We start from the raw sequence: 16,742 nt of genomic DNA on the forward strand, positions 1-16,742 counted from the left end.
ATCGCCGAGAAGTCAGACAGATACCCCTCACTGGCTCGAGAAAGTCACGTGAGGTCCATAAAGTTAGTTTTATGGTTTTGGGGAGTTGACACCGCGCAGTATATTTCACATTCTCCAGAATGTTAAGTGACACTTTAACTGCTCGCTGTGATGGGGAAGGGGGCAGAAGTAGGTGAGCACTCTTCCAGCCTGGAGCAGCCGGACCAGCCCAGAAGGCAGCAGCGGCCCAGGCCAGCATTCCCACAGTAAGTCGCTTTCAGTTTTCGCTTTTACCCCTTGCAATTCTGGGACTTGGGACTGGGGGAAGAAAACTTGTTTCCAGCTGGGGCTGTGGGGTGATGTGGGGGAAATTTAGCCTGTTTTATGCACCCAGTTCTAAGGGACTGTGTGCCTGAAATGAGTGCTCTCAGTTTCATAAGGCCTCATGGGTCGGGGGTGCCTGATTTTTACTAGCAGGAGTGTCTGACTTTGTGGGGAAAAGGGTTTGTGTAGGGGATTCATACTCCCTCAGTGCCAGTGGAAATTTAGGGACCAAGAAGGAGGGGTGTGTATTGCTGAAAGAAGGGGCCGTTGTGGGGGGCCACTTCACTGCTGGATATCTTCAGACAGCTATTTCCCCACCCTCAGTAAAGAAACTTTATGACATTCATTTGTCAGAGGTGTGGGGGGGGTGCACCTCTGGGCACTTTTAGCAGGATACATGTGAGCTGAGAAAAAGCACCGGGTAGGTGGCTGCTGTGGGCTGCCTTGCTCTGGGATGCTCTCTGGCTTTCAGATCTTTGAAGCCCATAAAAAGGGGTCCCTCCAGTTATCTTTGGCTTCATCAGGCTTCTCTGGGATGGGGAGCACAGCGCTGCTTTTGCTTCCACCTTCAGCCTGTTGGTCTCAAGCTAATCTTTCTCCTTGGCTCAAAGTAGGATCCTGAAGTCAGACTAGGGAGCGGACAGAGTGGGCAATCCCCCCAGTTCAAAACCTAATTCCTGAACCAGGAATGGGGGAAGGGAAGAGCTTCTTCTCTTGCCTAGAGGTGTTAGGTGTTTAAGTAGAACTCTGGCATGCCCTCCATAAATAAAATTAGCTCAAGAATACAAATCCCTCAACTGTCAGGAGGAAATAGATTCAGGAGCTGGAAGAGAAAATAGGAAAGGTGCTCTTTTTCCCTCTTCTCTTCCGGGCACACCCTCAAAGGCCCCTTTGTTTTGTGGCACCATAAACCAGACAGACTTCAGGATTTGATCCCCAGGGGTTCTGTTATTTTCTAGGGAAAAGTCACCCTTCTAAAAGTCAGAGGCCTCTTCCCCACCAAATTGATCCCCCTCCAATTTAAGACCTATGGGGCTAACTACCCTGTCACTCCTGCTTTCACCAGCCTGCCATCCCTTGATTCACCTCACCAACTGCCATAGGTAGTTTCTGGGATTGGATATGTGGCACCTCGAGGGGCTTCTGATCTTTGGGACAAGGATGGGGTCATAAGACTCCCTTTTTCCCATTAAGGGACATTGGAATTCTCCCCCTCTCCTCTTTCTCCTGAAGCCACTCTCTATTCCCTGAGCTCTCTATCCACTGTCCAAGCCTGACTTACAGGAGATCCTTAACAGGCTTTAAAAGCAGAGTCACCCTGGTTTGAAGACACATCATCCCAAGAACGATGAGGGCATTTGTATCCCTTAGAAAGGAGACACAGGTCGACTCCCAAAGGATCCCCAGAACCATTGAAAATATAAAGAAGTGCCAGAGGCACAGCTTCCACAGTCTTCCACTGTACAAGGCAGCGGAGTTGACAGACCTGCAGAGAAAGAGTTCCGCAAGGGAGAGTCTGACCTGGGTCTCCAGGGGAACCCCATTCCTACTGTGCCCCTGGCTTCACTCTAATATACTTCCCTTTCTTAAAGCCCTCCTGGAAGCTAAAACCCCAGATAGCAAGGCCTGCTGCTGAAAAATTGTTTCTTCGCCCCCTCTCATGTCAGTTCTGCAGGCTCTGACATCTACTAAGCATATCTGGCTGGATTTTGCAGGATGGCAAAGAGCAACTTGGGGTGCCAGTTCCACCTCAGTGACCAAACCCTTGAAGGGTCTCCTCCAGCTCTAAGCGGGTCCTGGAGAAGATGCCTAGGCTGGGCTTTCCTCTTCTCCACTTCAGGCTCCCTAAGCTGAACCCCAGTCTGGTCTGAACCCCAACCAGGACAAGTTGGGGGAGGCAATGAGAAGTGTGAAGGGATTTCTAGCGCCAAGAACTCTCTCCTCTGCCCCAGACCTCTGTCATCTCCTCCTGCCCTCCTCAGGCTATCTCCCTCTAAGAAAGCAACTCTACTCTCTCCAGAGCTTTGCTCTCCCTCCTCTCCCACCCGCTTTTTCTCTCTTCCAGTCCAGGCTTCAGCCTCTTGAGCTACAAGCCAGGCCGATACCCTCTGGCCAAATCTTCAACCTGGGGCAGGCCCCAGGAGGTGACAGCTGGAGATTAAGGCTGCAGTTTCTCTTTTCCCTTTGAGGCCAGCCTGGCCACCACTCAGTGGACAATTCAATTTGGATTTTTTTTTGTTTTGTTTTATTTGGTTATTTGTTTTGTTTCTCTGAGGCCAATGGGTGGGAGGAAGTATAAAGAAGTGTAAACAGGAAAGCCAGCCAGGCCTGGAGTTCCAATTGCCCATATTTCATCGGCTTCCTCTCCATAACTGTGGCAGGGACACTTAACCCTTCCCTGGCTGTGAGAAGTTATTCTCTGAGGGCTGGTGAGCAGAATGGGAATATCCAAGAGGAAGCTCCTTTCCTTGACTGGTTCCTTTATCCCTGGGATTTGCATACCAAGGATTCAGAGCAATGGAGAAGACAGAAGCTCAGCACAACCCCCCAAACTCAGTCCCTTCCCAGGACTAGTCTCCCAAGCATGGACTTCTCAGCTTGGGGGACCAACCTGGTCCATCTTGGAAGACAGGGCTAGCAAGAATGGGCTCCCCTCTCTTAAGGGAGGGGATACTGGTAACCCTCCCCATTTTTGGAGTTTCTCAGAGTAATCGGATTTTGAGGCTGAGATCTGCCCACAGTGAGATTTATCGATTGCTGCAGCGTGGTTACACATCCATATTAATTAACACCGCCTGGAAACCGAGCTGTTTGGAGAGGGGAAGGGAGAAATGGGGGTTCCTGAAGCAGAATGGATATTTCTCCCTAAGTGACTCTGAGGTTGAGATTGGAGGACCCTCTCCACATGAATCCCCAGGCTTGAGGCCCCTGGAGTTCTCAGCAAGGGCAAGAATGACTTAGTCTCTACAGTCAATTTCACACACAAGTCTCATGGTGGTGATGGTTGTGGGGGTGGGGCAGGAGTGGATTAAATACCCCTCAGGTCGTTCCTGCAGGCCCCACCCCACTCTTCCTTGTCTCTGGTGGGTTTCCCCAGCCCTCTAAAGGTCTGTCTCCAGCAGAGGTTAACGAGCATCCTTTCTAGAGGGGTTAACCTCCCTCTCTTCACCTTCCTTTCAACTTCTCAAAGGTAGAGGCTTATGATGGTTTTTGACTTTGGTTTGTTTTATTTTGCTTTAGCGTCCCGTTGTTGTTGGTAGTAATGGTCTTATGGCCTTCTCCTTTCTCCTACCCCTCCCTCCAAAAAGTGATTAAAATCTGTTAAAGGATTTAATTAAGAGAGTTAAATGAAAAGGAAGGAGGCGCAAATGAGTTGGGGGAAAAAACCCACACCAAAGCTATTCTCAACGATTAAATCGCCATTTTAACAATATAATGGAGTTTGCATCCTGAAAGGGGAAATCAACGCTCATATCTCATCAATAATTCATAGAGTCCGGGATCATGCAGAGGTCAGCAGACGGGGGCAGCAGCGCCGGCCTACGTGGGGCTCCGAGCCGCTGCAGCATACATTACGCGCCACCGGCCACACCGCCGCAGCACCTCCACCGCTGCAGACCTGGGGTGGGGGCACGCCGGCAGGTTTAGGCGGATCTTTCGTTCTTTCTTTTGGCGAATTTACTGATTGCAGGCTCCAAGAGGAAGAGGGGAAATTTGGGAGCCTGGAGAGGATTGGACTTCCGGCAATTCGGGAACCTGTCGGATCCCAAAAAGCACCTTTTCCCCAAGTTTTAACGTTTCTCTTCCCTCCTTTTTCCTTTTCTCGGTGATTTAGGCGTCTCCTCTCTTGTCTCTTCTCCCCCTAAAGTTCCTCTTGGAGAGAAAAATGCACTCTCTGCAGTATCCTTTAGCTTCTGCTCCCTGGAAACGGTTCCTAGGTTGCAAGGCCGCCCTCTGGCCTGCCTCTCCCCGAGTGGATCCGGGCTGAGCCTTGCGGCTTCGGAGCACAGAGGCTGGTTTTGGTCACAGCGATCCCTGACCTCGGAGCCCAGTGGGGTAGGGCTGAATGCATCCAGGGAGGAAAGGTACCTCGCAGGCCCCAGACCATTTTGCCGTACCAAAAGATGACCCAGGCCAGTTGGAAAAGACACACTTAGGGGAGAAGTGGAGGGAAAGTGCCAACCTGTGTGGGGCGTCGCCTCTTGGGGGATTTGGAGGCATCATGGAGGATACCCTATTTCGGGGCTTCTGCAGGTTTGTCCTTAGGTGCGTGCATCTCTAATTCGTTTTCTTTTCTGTTTTCTGAATCCCAAAGGATCCTAAGGAAGGAGAAAGGAAATCCTTCCCAGTGAGAGGTGGTGGTCTGGGAGGCGATATTTGGGCAGAAGGGAAACCGAAAGCGCGCCGGTTGTCCGCACGGCCGCTGCTCTGGACTAGAGGCAGAGGCTGTAACATCCCGGAGCTGCCAGTAGAGTCCGCCTTAGACCAAGTTCACAGCCGGGCTGGGGCCTCCGAGGCGCCAGCGAACGGCCGCGCAAGGTGGCCCCGGGCCCCGCATTGTTGGGACACTGAGCTCTCCCTCCAGCCCTGTGAGCACAGTGGCCCCCTCTGCTCCCGAGGAGCCCCTGCTCCAAGCTCTTTCCACCCTTCACCCCAAAAATGCCCTTCTCCAGGTCAGCCCATTCTACTGCTCACCATAGGTCTCTTCCTCCAGCAACCTCTGCCCCACTTGGGGGTCAAAAATGAAGAAGGGTGAGTGGTCAAAAGCCCTTCCAGGCATCCCAATAGAAGAGACCGTTGAAAATGCGTGAAGTGGGTTCCGCGTCTTTTTCCAAGGAGTTATTTAATAGTCAAAAGACTCATCTTGCCCAGGTCTAAGGCCCTGGGGGAGTGGGGACATTGGCGAAAGGGGGAGGGGTAAGGAGAGCGTTTTGCCCTGGGGTTTCTGCGGCCGGCCGGCATAGCAGAATGAGACCCTGGGTGGTGAGGCCAGTGTTATTGCCGGAGGGGTCGCAAAGTTGGAGGGTCAAAAGTTTACACCATGCGTGAGCGAGCGCGGCGGAGGCGACTGGGGCGGGGGTGGGGTGGAGCGGTGGGGGAGGGGGCTGTATGTGTGTGAAGACGGACCAGGGAGCCAGGGATGCTGGAGGTAAGGAAGATTTGTGGGTTGCAGAAGTGGGGGAGCAGAACTGGGCAGCGAAGAGGCAGATATCTGGGGAGGGGAAACTGAGGAAGGAAAAATGCCTTCTCCAAAAAGGGTGAGACTGGTGGTGGTGGTGAGTTGTAGAAAAGACAGCGCTTAGGGTGTGGTGAACCCTCTGAGCAATTTTCTCTTCCAAAGATAATCTTTGAGTCACCATATTAAATTTAATTAAACCTTCCTAGCCACACACATTTTAGAAATTCAATTAAATTACCCCCACGTCTTTGTAGGACTTCTGGCAGGGCCAAAGAATACTTCCAATGTGAAGGTTTGATTTTCACCAACATCAATTCACCCTGCTTGCCCTAAAGGGATCAAACTACTGACTCTTTCAATCCCCCAACCCTGGGAGAGGCAGGCCTGTTTTTCAGCACCCTTAACCCCCAGGCTGTGTCAGGAAGGTAGGGCCCATGAGCATGGGCCAACACTGGAGCCTTTCCAAACTCTCATTTGTCTCTCCAAATTGCTGCAGTTTAAGAACTTACCTATTGAAAGATTAGCTTGTTAATTCTCTCACTCTCTCCCAAGCCTCCATTTTTGTGTTTATCTTGACTCCTTCTCTTCCTATTTGGATGAGGGAGGAGAAATGCAAAGGAAAAGTACCAAATGGCCTCACAGAGATCTTTTTTACTGGAGTTGAAACAGGCAACCTGAAATGAACTTTGAATCCATGCATTGAGCTTAGCTCATAAGTAAATGCCTAGAGAGACTCAGTAATTATAACACTGGGGCATATGCCTATTTTGGGTCTTTAAATGACTGTTGTATTATGAGATGTCATTATGTTCTCTTCCAAGCGTTTACTATAGGAGGTACACTGTGGGCGTTTTTCCTTCTAGGATGAAGATAACCTGAGAGTTTCTGTAAAGATTCCTTTTTGAAACATGGCCAGACGAGACAAAGGTTTAATATCAAATTTCAAATAGATTTAACCCAGGGTTTTGACTAAACCAATTGGGTGTAGGTCCCTATTTCTGCTTAGTCCTTAGGCGAGTTTCTCTGCAGTGTCAGACCAGGAGGGAATTCCTGGAGTCCTGAAGAGACAGATGTCAAAGCCTGAACTGAAGAATCCATCTCCTTCTGTTCCAGGACGGAATGTTAGCAAATTTCGGTATAGACTGGAGCAGCCCAAGGTTCTGGGCTAGAGGGACCTAGGATGGGGAAGAAGTGGCCTCTGCCATTCTAGACCAAGCTGGGTGCCTTGGGGAGTTCTTTCTTGATCTCTCCCTACTAGGAGGCTACCACCCGACCAACTAGGCTGGAGCCCTTTCTCAGTCTGTAGACTTGAACTGGGAGGAAGGGGAGTCACCTGACTCACCTCTGCAGGTCCCTAGGAGGCTGGTGAACGGGAGAAGTGTGTTGTAGGCAATCCACCAGATTCTAATCCTGGAGAGACAAACCCAAGAAAATCTCACTGTTTTAAATGCCTTCTTGATCTGCTCCTGAACCTCCTTGTGTGGTTGATGGGGGTAGGCAAAAGTGTTACTGTATTGATGAGAACGATTATTTGGGGGAAGGGGGAAGCTATTGTTTTGTATTTAAAGGACAGTTAAAGCTCTGAAAGTTATGTCCCCAGCTTTGACCATCCCAGCCCAGCACGTCTCTCAGGGTTCTATCTTCCTGGAAACTGCTGGGTTGTGTGGACCAAAATCTTGGCCCCAAGAGGTGGAGTGGTCATTTCTAGGCCCTGGAGCTTCTAAAGCTTTTGTAGAAATGAGGGTATCTCTGACACTTAGCGGAGCCAACAAAGCAGATGGAGTGTGCAATGGAGTGGGGATCCGGGCCCTGGCCATACAGGCATTTAGGGGTAAGTTTCAGGGAAGTGGCCTCTTGCTCAGGCCTGCTCTCTGGGGCCCAGATGCCCAAAGCCACGCTTTCAGTTTTCCCCGTGCCAGCCTCCTTCTCAGGCCTCAAAAGGATCCCACGTGAAACCCCACACTCTCTCTGGAACCAGAGCTGACAAAAATATGGGAATGATGGAAAGTCAAAACAGGGGCGTGGCCGACTGACTCTTATCCGAATGGGACTTTTTTGGGGTGGGGGTTGGGTGAAGAGAAGAGAAGACTCTGGCGAAAAGTCGAGCTGGAGAGGATGAGCTGAATCAAATTTCTGCTCTGTCATTTTTCTCCCAAGTAATGACCTACGCAAAATTCAATATGACCCAGCGAACTGCGCGAGCGTATTATAGTAACTGCCTGCTGGTGGGGGAGGCCGGGAGAGGGGTGAACCGCAGGTCACGGCGTCTAAAAATTATTAAAATGTTTGAGAGCCTCGTGACGCGCCTGTTTAACAAAGACTGCCAAAGTATGAGATTAATACGAAAACTTGCGCTTCCAAAACAAAAACACACCAAAAAAAAAAAAAAAAAAAAAAAGTCATGTTCCGGCTTCTGAGGGAGCCCGTGGGTTTGCCCGCCGCCGCGGTCCGGTTTTCCGGACACACAATAGTGGACAGGAGCGAGCTCAGCTGTTGCCCAGCGCGTCCGCGGGCGGCTCGGCGGCCGGCGGGGCTGGGGAGCCTCCCGGTGAGTACCCTCGCCCTCGCTCGCTCTGGGCCTTTCCTCCGCGCCGCCGCCGCCGATGCGCAGGCCGGCTGGGGACTCGCCTCCGCTCGGGCCTTCGGTTTCACTCCCTCGCTGAGTCCCTTCTCCCCTCCGACAAAAGGTGATTCCTCGCGGGCTGGACACGCCCAGACGGCGGAGGGTGGCTGGGTGGCGCGAGGTCATGCTAGCAACCTGTGGCTGCCAGGAGAAGGTGGTCGGGAAGCCGCGGAAAGACCCGGGAGCGCAGGGGAGGTGGCTCCGATAGCGCGCAGCCCCTGCTCTTATTTTATTATTATGCGTGTTGCTGTTCGTATCCTTCTGGGCGGTGGAGGGGAGAGGCAGCCTCCCGCTCGGATGAAACCCGTCCTGGGAGTCGCCCATAAACCTTGTTCTCTGTCTCGGGCGGCTAGAGGGGTGTGGGGGGTGCGGCGCCTTGGTGGGATTGGCAGGTGGCGGCTTCCAGCCCACAGAGGAGAAAAATCTTTGCTCTCGGGCGCCAGTATCAAGGATACCCAAACCCGCGGTGGCTCTGCCCCCTGTTCCTCTCTCTTGGGGTGCTGGGGCATCTGGGCCGCATCCCTTGTGAAGTGTAGAGCAGCAGAGAGGCCCGGCAGCCGGCCCAGCGGCCCTCCCAAACTTCCGAAATGCCGATGGGTTGGAAGGGTTTCCGAGAGCTGTCGAGTTGAGAAGGACAGGAGGTATGGGGTGGGGGAGGGGCCTGGACGGTTGGAGTGGGTCCTGGAGACCCTAAGTGGCCTTTGACAAGATTCGTAAAAGGTCCCTGGTTGACGCTAGGGAGCTGGTGGGGATCCTAGCAGCGCATTTTGTCTGTGGGCCCTGGGCCAGACTCTAGTCTCCCTGACTGCCCAGATGGGGGTCTGAGATTACCTATTGGACCTTCTCTTGGCAAAGACAACAGTAGTGTAATAATAGTTTGCTTTTTTCTCCCAAATATGTGTGAGTTCAGCCTGTCTGGGAGAATGTTGATGTTAGAAATCAGGCCCAGAGGCCAACATTGGCAATTCCTAGATTTAAGATGAAAAGAAAATCAGAGGGTCTCTGGACCTAGTTGTGGGCAGATGGGAACTCTCCTCCTACCCACCTGCAAGGTCCCAGGACTGGGGATAGGCAGAGATCTCTGGAGTTTTGCAGTTAGAGGGTTGTTTTTGTGTTGTTCCTGTATTTGTTAATGAAATTGATATTATTTTGACTTCCTCACTAGAGATGCAAATATTTCTCAGACCTAGGGAGTTGAGTAGGGAGTCTGGGTGGGGTGGAGGCTTTTTCTATGCACATTTTCCCTTACTCTGTCACAGCTTTCACAGTCTCAGTTCCCTCCAGCCCAATCCCCAGACTCTCAGCTTAGTAAATTCACGACTTCTGGGAGCCTCAGAAAGTTGGTTCCGAAACCCCAGATGCCCATTTTGGTCCTACCACTACCAACCCAAGCAGGTGGCTAAGCGAGTTCGTATGTGTTTAGAAGGAAAGGACCCGCCTGGGGCTAGGAAGCTGGGGAAATGGGGTTCCTCCCACACCTCCCCAGGATAGACCCCCTCTCCTGGCTCCCAGGATGTGTGAGAGGCTGGGAGGGACCCTATATCATCTGGCTGCATCTTTTATGGTTCCTCATTGCCCTTCATTCGGAAATGAAACGCCTTTGATCTTTTCTCAGGTTGTAAACGGAATTGCCCGTCATTAAATATCGGGGCCCCATCTGCTTGGTCTCCCAGCATTTTTCTTTACAGCTGTTTCTCTCTCTTTTTACCGCTGAATTTTTCCAAAAGGACTTTTATTACACCTCCTTCACACCCAGCCGCCTTTTCCTCCTCCCTTCGCTGAGAGGCGCTTTGGAAAATATCTAGATATTCGTTTGATCACAAACTAAAGGCTTGGAGGGGCAGGGAGGAGCCGATTGGAGTTTTGTTTTTTCTAAAAAAAAAAAAAAAAAAAAAAAAAAAAAGTCCTGGGGGGAGGGGAGGGGCGCGAAGGCACCCAGAAAGGCTTGAATCTGACTTCGCGGCAGCCTCAGAATGACCCTTCCTCCTTTTGTGCTTAGCTAATGTTTACATCTCATAATTCATGCGCCACCGAGAGTTGCACGGCGGCGGCGGCGGCGGCGGCAAGGTTCCCGTCCCTTTCCGAACTGGCTACTTGTAATTCTAATAGAAGAGAATTGAAAACCTTGTAATCCCAAGAACGGACTCGCAGTGCCTTTTTCTGTTCCCAGCGCTCAAAACTAGAACAAAACGAAATAAAACCAAAGCACTCAAACCACACCCCAAACGAAGAAGGCGCGGAAAGTAGGAGAACTGGAAAATTTCTGGGCCAAGAAGATCTGTCTGTCTTCTGTATATACCCTGTAGATCCGAATTTGTGTAAGGAATTTTGTGGTCACAAATTCGTATCTAGGGGAATATGTAGTTGACATAAACACTCCGCTCGTATTTTTCCAGAAGAAAAAAATATATATATATATATGTATTATTTTTCTGAATGAGGACAATCTGGTGACTGGCCACACGAAGACTCCTTCCTCTTTATTCCTCTTTCTTTTCCTCCTTCAACTGGTTAGAGATGGAGAAATCATCTACCTGAACTCTCCCCACGCCTGCCCCTGGGAGCCTTGGTCCTTTTTCACCTCTCTTTAAGAGGTTAATGTTATTGTTGTTGAAGTTTTAAATTTATATTCTCGTCCCAAACGCACCCACTTTCCATTCTGGGCTCAGGGAGGCTTTATTGGAAATTTCGAAAAAAATGACTCGTCTTCGGTGTGCAAAGAAGGCAAAGGAAATTTGCTTAACAAACGGATGCTGAGGTCGCCTTTACGTTTCAGTTCAGAACAAGATGACCTGGAAATACTCGATTACCAAGGGGTGTTATTATGTGTGGGGGTACACACATAATACAACCTCTAGGGCTGTATTCCCAGTATCACAGGGATGTGAGATTTCTATTCGCCGCGGAGGCGGCGGCATTAGCAACAATTAGAACGTCTCAGACCCATGGTTAGTATTGCTCGGGTGGTTATGGAATTAGCAAATTGCTAATCAATTCTGCTCTCAAAAGTTGCAGGTTTTTTACCCCAGCGCTCTATCCATAGTGTGGGAAACCAAGTCGTTTCTCCGGGCTTGAGCCGCGTGGATTAAAGGGAGGAGTGGATAGGAGACGGGGGACAGACGGACTGACTGATACAGTCTAGCTAACTGCGCAGCTAAATGCGATTTGGAAGGCGAGGTCTCCCCGAATTAGTGCATGAATTTCCTATCGATCCGCCCGCGGTTCCATTCATCTCTGACAAGTCCCTCTGCGCACCCGCCCTCTAGCTCTGGACGCCTCCTCTCTCACCCCTACCCCTCCCCATCCGGCTGCAGAGAAAAGCCCCAAGCTCTATGCTCTGGCCCCCGTATGGGTTCCCCTTTCGAGACGGAGCCCCCAGCCCGCCAGCAACCTAACTCCCCATAGAGACGCAGGGTGCTAGGGCTCCCTCCTGCCGAGGGGAGGAGACTGGGGCCTATGGAAGGTAGAGAATGCTGGGCAGAGTTGAGGCAGAACAGGAGGGGCTACACCAGGAGCCCCAACTTCTTAAGGGATCTAGGGTTTGCGCTCTGCCCAGCGCCCCAACAGGCCCTCCAGTCGCAACCTGCGCGCGCTCTCTCCCTCTCTCTGATCCCAGAGAGAGCGAGGCAAGGCGGGGGTCGCCCCGCAGGAGCCCTATGTAAATCCTGGTGTTGGGTGGGTGGGTGGGGAGGGGGAAGAGAAGAAGGGGAAATAAACCTCTGTGGCTGGAGTGGGGTCCGGGTGAGCAGATTTCCTTATCCGGGAATCGCAGGCGGGTCGGCCATTGGCTCGGAGGATCACGTGGGCGCCTAACTTTGTTCACTTGACAGTAAGTAGGAGGGCTTTCGGAAACAGGAAAACGAGTCAGGGGTCGGAATAAATTTTAGTATATTTTGTGGGCAATTCCCAGAAATTAATGGCTATGAGTTCTTTTTTGATCAACTCAAACTATGTCGACCCCAAGTTCCCTCCATGCGAGGAATATTCACAGAGCGATTACCTACCCAGCGACCACTCGCCCGGGTACTACGCCGGCGGCCAGAGGCGAGAGAGCAGCTTCCAGCCGGAGGCGGGCTTCGGGCGGCGCGCGGCGTGCACCGTGCAGCGCTATGCGGCCTGCCGGGACCCTGGGCCCCCGCCGCCTCCGCCACCACCCCCGCCGCCCCCGCCACCGCCCGGGCTGTCCCCTCGGGCTCCTGCGCCGCCACCCGCCGGGGCCCTCCTCCCGGAGCCCGGCCAGCGCTGCGAGGCGGTCAGCAGCAGCCCCCCGCCGCCTCCCTGCGCCCAGAACCCCCTGCACCCCAGCCCGTCCCACTCCGCGTGCAAAGAGCCAGTCGTCTACCCCTGGATGCGCAAAGTTCACGTGAGCACGGGTGAGTGCGTGGGCACCCTTTCCCCCTCCCACCCCTGGAGCTTTACACCAAAGGGACCTCGGAGGCATGGGTGGGGGGGTGAGCTGGGGAAGCCAATTGTCCCCGCTATAAACTCGCCATTGCCAGAGATTTACGGTCGCCTGTTTTCAGAGCCACGTAATTACATCCCCCATAAATTTTTATGGCCTCGTGGGCCCTGAGCCTTTGAAGTAGGTTCCCCATCCTCTTCACCATTCTCACCAGCGACTTTTTCGCCAGGGAGATACAGTCTCAGTGAAGTTGGAAGTTGGGGAGGGGTGTAGGAGATGGAGGAGGAGAAGGAGGAGGAGGTAATCCGTATTTAAGCAGAGAGTTGAGTCAACTCCCAGTATTTATTTTTTCCTTTCTTCCAGTCTGACTCCTTGGCTGGAGAAGTAGGTAAAAGTTTTCAGTAGGGGCAGGCACTGCTTGGAATCTGAGCAGCAAGGGTGGGACCTAAACAGAGGAAAGGTTTAGGGAAACCTCCCCTCCCTCTTCCACCCCCTTATTCTCCCATTCTGGGGGCCCCAAGCTGAGGGAGAGAGAGGAGCAATTAAAACCTTGGGGGAGTTCTCACATGTCCCCCCTCCCCACCAGACACCCAAACAACAAGGACACAGCACAGCTCTCCAAAACTTGGAGGTCTCTCTCATTCTTGGGTCTTGCATTCTTCCCTTTTCGTTTTTCCCCCTCTCCCTCGGAAGGAAGAAGAGGTGTCGGGAGAGGGAGGGAGGGAAACACTGTGTTCGCTGGAAGAAAGGGCTCTTCCTTTCGGGGGCAATAAAACTTTCTCTTTCTCCCTCTCTCCGTGTGTGTCCAGTAAACCCCAATTACGCCGGCGGGGAGCCCAAGCGCTCTCGGACCGCCTACACTCGCCAGCAGGTCTTGGAGCTGGAGAAGGAATTTCACTACAACCGCTACCTGACACGGCGCCGGAGGGTGGAGATCGCCCACGCGCTCTGCCTCTCCGAGCGCCAGATCAAGATCTGGTTCCAGAACCGGCGCATGAAGTGGAAAAAAGACCACAAGTTGCCCAACACCAAGATCCGCTCGGGTGGTGCGGCAGGCTCAGCCGGAGGGACCCCTGGCCGGCCCAATGGAGGACCCCCCGCGCTCTAGTGCCCCCGCACGCGGGAGCCACGAACCTCGGGGTGGGGGTGGGCAGTGAGTGCAGGGGATGGGGTGGGGGGACAGGAGGGGGCCCTGGGGCCTGGGCCCCGGAAAAATCTATCTGCCCTCCCCCACACTTTATATGCGAATAAACGCAGAAGAGGGGGAGGGGAAGCTTTATTTATAGAAATGACAATAGAGGGCCACGGGGAGGCCCCCCCAGAAGCAAGATTCAAATCTCTTGCTTTCTTCCTTAAAAAGAAAAAAAAAAAGAAAAAAGAAAAAGAAGAAGGAAGAAAGAAAAAAACAGAAAGAGAAATAGGAGGAGGCTGCAGCTCCTCGTTTTCAGCTTTGGCGAAGATGGATCCACGTTTCATCTTTAATCACGCCAGGCCCAGGCCCATCTGTCTTATTTACTCTGCCGAGGAGAGGACGGGCCTCGGTGGCGACCATTACCTCGACACCCGCTAACAAATGAGGCCCGGCTCGGCCGCCTCCGCCTCTGCTGCTGCCGTTGCTGGAAGACAGCCTGGATTTCCTTTCTTTGTCCCCCACTCCCGATACCCAGCGAAAGCACCCTCTGACTGCCAGATAGTGCAGTGTTTTGGCCACGGTAACAAACGCACACACACTCTCCCTCATCCTCCGTGCCCGTTCACGGAGGGCCAGTTGACTGCTCCCCCACTTCCACCATGGGGTTGGGGGGTGGGGAACAGAGGAGGGGAGCAAGTAGGGGAGCGGGTGGCCTTGACAACTCAGGAGTGAGGAGGGAAATTGAGTCCAAGGAAAAAGAGAGACTCAGAGACCCCGGAGGGCCTTCCTCTGGAAGGCCAAGCCAAGCCACGCCTGGCAGGGTGAGGGGCCAGTTGAGTTCTGGGAGCTGGGCACTACTCTGCCAGTCCAGAGTTGTACAGCAGAGGCCTCTCTCCTAGACTGAAAATGAATGTGAAACTAGGAAAAAAAATGTGCCCCTCCCAGTCTGGGAGGAGGATGTTGCAGAGCCCTCTCCCATAGTTTATCATGTTGCATCGTTTATTATTAGTATTGATAATATTATTATTACTATTTTTTTGTGTCATGTGCGTCCTCTCTCCTTTTCTCTTTCTGACATTCCAAAACCAGGCCCTTTCCTACCTCTGGGGCTGCTTGAGTTTAGAACCCTTCCTACTTGTGAATATCTGTGTGCTGTACAGAGTGACAATAGAAATAAATGTTTGGTTTCTTGTGACCAGCATAGCGTGTTTTTGTTGAAACATTGGCGTAAAGATATGGACAAATGCCACCCAGTGTATATTTTAAGCACCCTAGTGGGTTCAGCCTCACATTGTGTGTGGTTGAAGATTTTTTGTCAAAGAGTCTGATGGGAATTTTTATCTCAGAGGACTCCAAATTGTGGTGGTTGGTTTGTTTTCCTTTTAGGGTGGGTGTGTTTTGTTTTGGGGCTTTTAATTTTTTCCCTTCAGTCCAAAAATGGATTGAAAGGACTGGGAGGGCTGATTCCAGTCCCTAATGGGGGAAAATGTTTCATTGTAGGACACAAGAGGCTTAAGTATGGCAAAGCCTTTCATATCGTGATTTATTTGTCATAAGCAAATAAAATGCGGTTAAGCTGTCTCCTTCTAGACAGACGGCTCTTTGGTTATTAAAGTTCCGAGAGAGGATTCCATGAGCTGGCCTCTTTCCTCGCAGCATAAGAAGGTATCGCTTTCCTCTGAGGTGTTTAAGGCTTTAATGAGTCTAATTTTTTGCACAGATGTTTCTGGGTGTTTGCAGGTTTTCAGAGTATTTTTATATTACAAAGGAGCTAGCCAGTGCCATAGCTCAAACTCTGACAAGCAAATAGATAATCAAGAAGACAAATGGCCTCTTTTGTGAAGCCTTGCTCCAGTATTAATTTTCATTTTCTTTCTCATAGAAAGTATCGAAAGTATGACTGGGGACCAAATAGCTTTCTGTCTCTGAGGTCCCAGTCACCCCTAGAATGGAGTGGGGGTAGGGGAAAGGGGTGCAGGTGACCCTCAGAAGTTCTGTCAGGCTGGAATTGCTTTTGTGCAGCACTGCTTAGAAGTTCTGAGGTCTGGGAGCTCCAGCCTCAGGGTCTCTGGTCCATTGGTCGTCCAGGGTGCAACCACCCCACCTCCAAAAAGCTCGGGGCTCGGGAGAGCATATGCAATTAAAAGTCGTTTTTTCAGTCCCATTTCCTTTCAGAAAATAAAAAGAACCAACCCCCCCGCCCGCGCATTTTATTGTTATTTATTTTGCATTCCTCCAGCTTGCAGCTCTGGTAGTTGGAGGCTGGGTAGGGCAGGGGGAACCGGCAGGCCGGTGTCCCCAGCCGCAAAAGGGCTGCTGAACTGTCCGTTTAAATGCTGCTGGGAGACTCATAAAAAATCGTCGTGGACCTGGAGGATGAGAGGGGCGAGCTTTATTTCGGTCGGATTGCGGTGTGGTGTTTTAGCTGCAAGGGGATGCCGAAGCCCCGAGTTGAGGGGGAAAATAGTTCTTAAAAAAGCATATGCCCCCCCAAGGAATGTCTCTAAAGAACCAAATCAAAGCTGCTCTTTGGAAGGTATGAATAGAATTTAAAAAAAAAGATTTCTATGGAGCTTAAAGTTCACAGCCATTCTGTGTAGACAAGAGCTAAGAAAAATGTGAGAATTATACAGAAAACCATTAATCACTTCTTTTCTTTAAATACGTATCCTCTCTCCTTTGTTATTATTCAACAGCAAATCTCCTCAGACCGGCTGTTGGGGGAAAAAAGTGTTAGCCGTCTCTCCCGGATCTGCAAGGGAGAAAAAATTTGGAACCATAAAGTTGAAAACTTTTTTCTCTCAGTTTGGAAGAAGCCCTTCGTCATGAATGGGATCGGCGGAGTTCGGGCGAGAGGAGGCGAGAGGCGCAAAGGTAACAAAGCCCTGGCCCAGGCTGGCGTGTTTTGATCGTTTTATGAGCTCTTTTCACAAGTGAAAGAAGAAACACTCTCTCGCCTCCTCCTTTTTGTTTTTTAACTCTCTTGGCTGGGTTTTTACGGTGGATGCTTGGGCAGGTTTGCTCCCTTTTATGATGACTGATGCTTGGGTCAGAGGGAGAGAGAGAGGGGCCTCAACACCTGGAGAGTGTTTGAATTGGTTGG

At 51.5% G+C, this 16,742-nt stretch overlaps 2 protein-coding genes across 8 annotated transcripts in view; both read left to right on the forward strand.

Moving 5' to 3' along the window:
- The first annotated feature begins 99 nt into the window (after positions 1-99).
- LOC105472318 (homeobox B3) overlaps positions 100-16,742 on the forward strand; it is a 41,782-nt gene continuing 25,139 nt past the window's right edge. For 3 of the 7 annotated variants that reach the window (XM_071083001.1, XM_071083004.1, XM_071083003.1), the window contains exon 1: positions 14,937-16,513. The gene's annotated coding sequence lies outside the window, so the exon portion shown is untranslated. Of the gene's footprint in view, positions 246-5,392; positions 8,031-14,936; positions 16,514-16,742 lie in introns of those variants that run through there. The other 4 variants (XM_011725446.2, XM_071082997.1, XM_011725445.2 and 1 more) reach the window with 4 other exon arrangements.
- Positions 11,815-14,834, forward strand: LOC105472317 (homeobox B4). Its single transcript, XM_011725442.3, has 2 exons — positions 11,815-12,478; positions 13,317-14,834. Exons 1-2 carry the CDS (start codon positions 12,022-12,024, stop codon positions 13,613-13,615), a joined length of 756 nt encoding a protein of 251 aa, XP_011723744.1. The 5' UTR covers positions 11,815-12,021; the 3' UTR covers positions 13,616-14,834.

This window comes from Macaca nemestrina, chromosome 17 (assembly GCF_043159975.1).
Source record: "Macaca nemestrina isolate mMacNem1 chromosome 17, mMacNem.hap1, whole genome shotgun sequence".
Classification (NCBI taxonomy): domain Eukaryota; kingdom Metazoa; phylum Chordata; class Mammalia; order Primates; family Cercopithecidae; genus Macaca; species Macaca nemestrina.

Coding starts and splice junctions, on each gene's coding strand:
- LOC105472317 (XM_011725442.3), top strand. CDS start 12,022: ATGGCTATGAGTTCTTTTTTGATCAACTCAAACTATGTCGACCCCAAG. Junction 12,479..13,316: donor CAAAGTTCACGTGAGCACGG/GTGAGTGCGTGG, acceptor GTGTGTGTCCAG/TAAACCCCAATTACGCCGGC.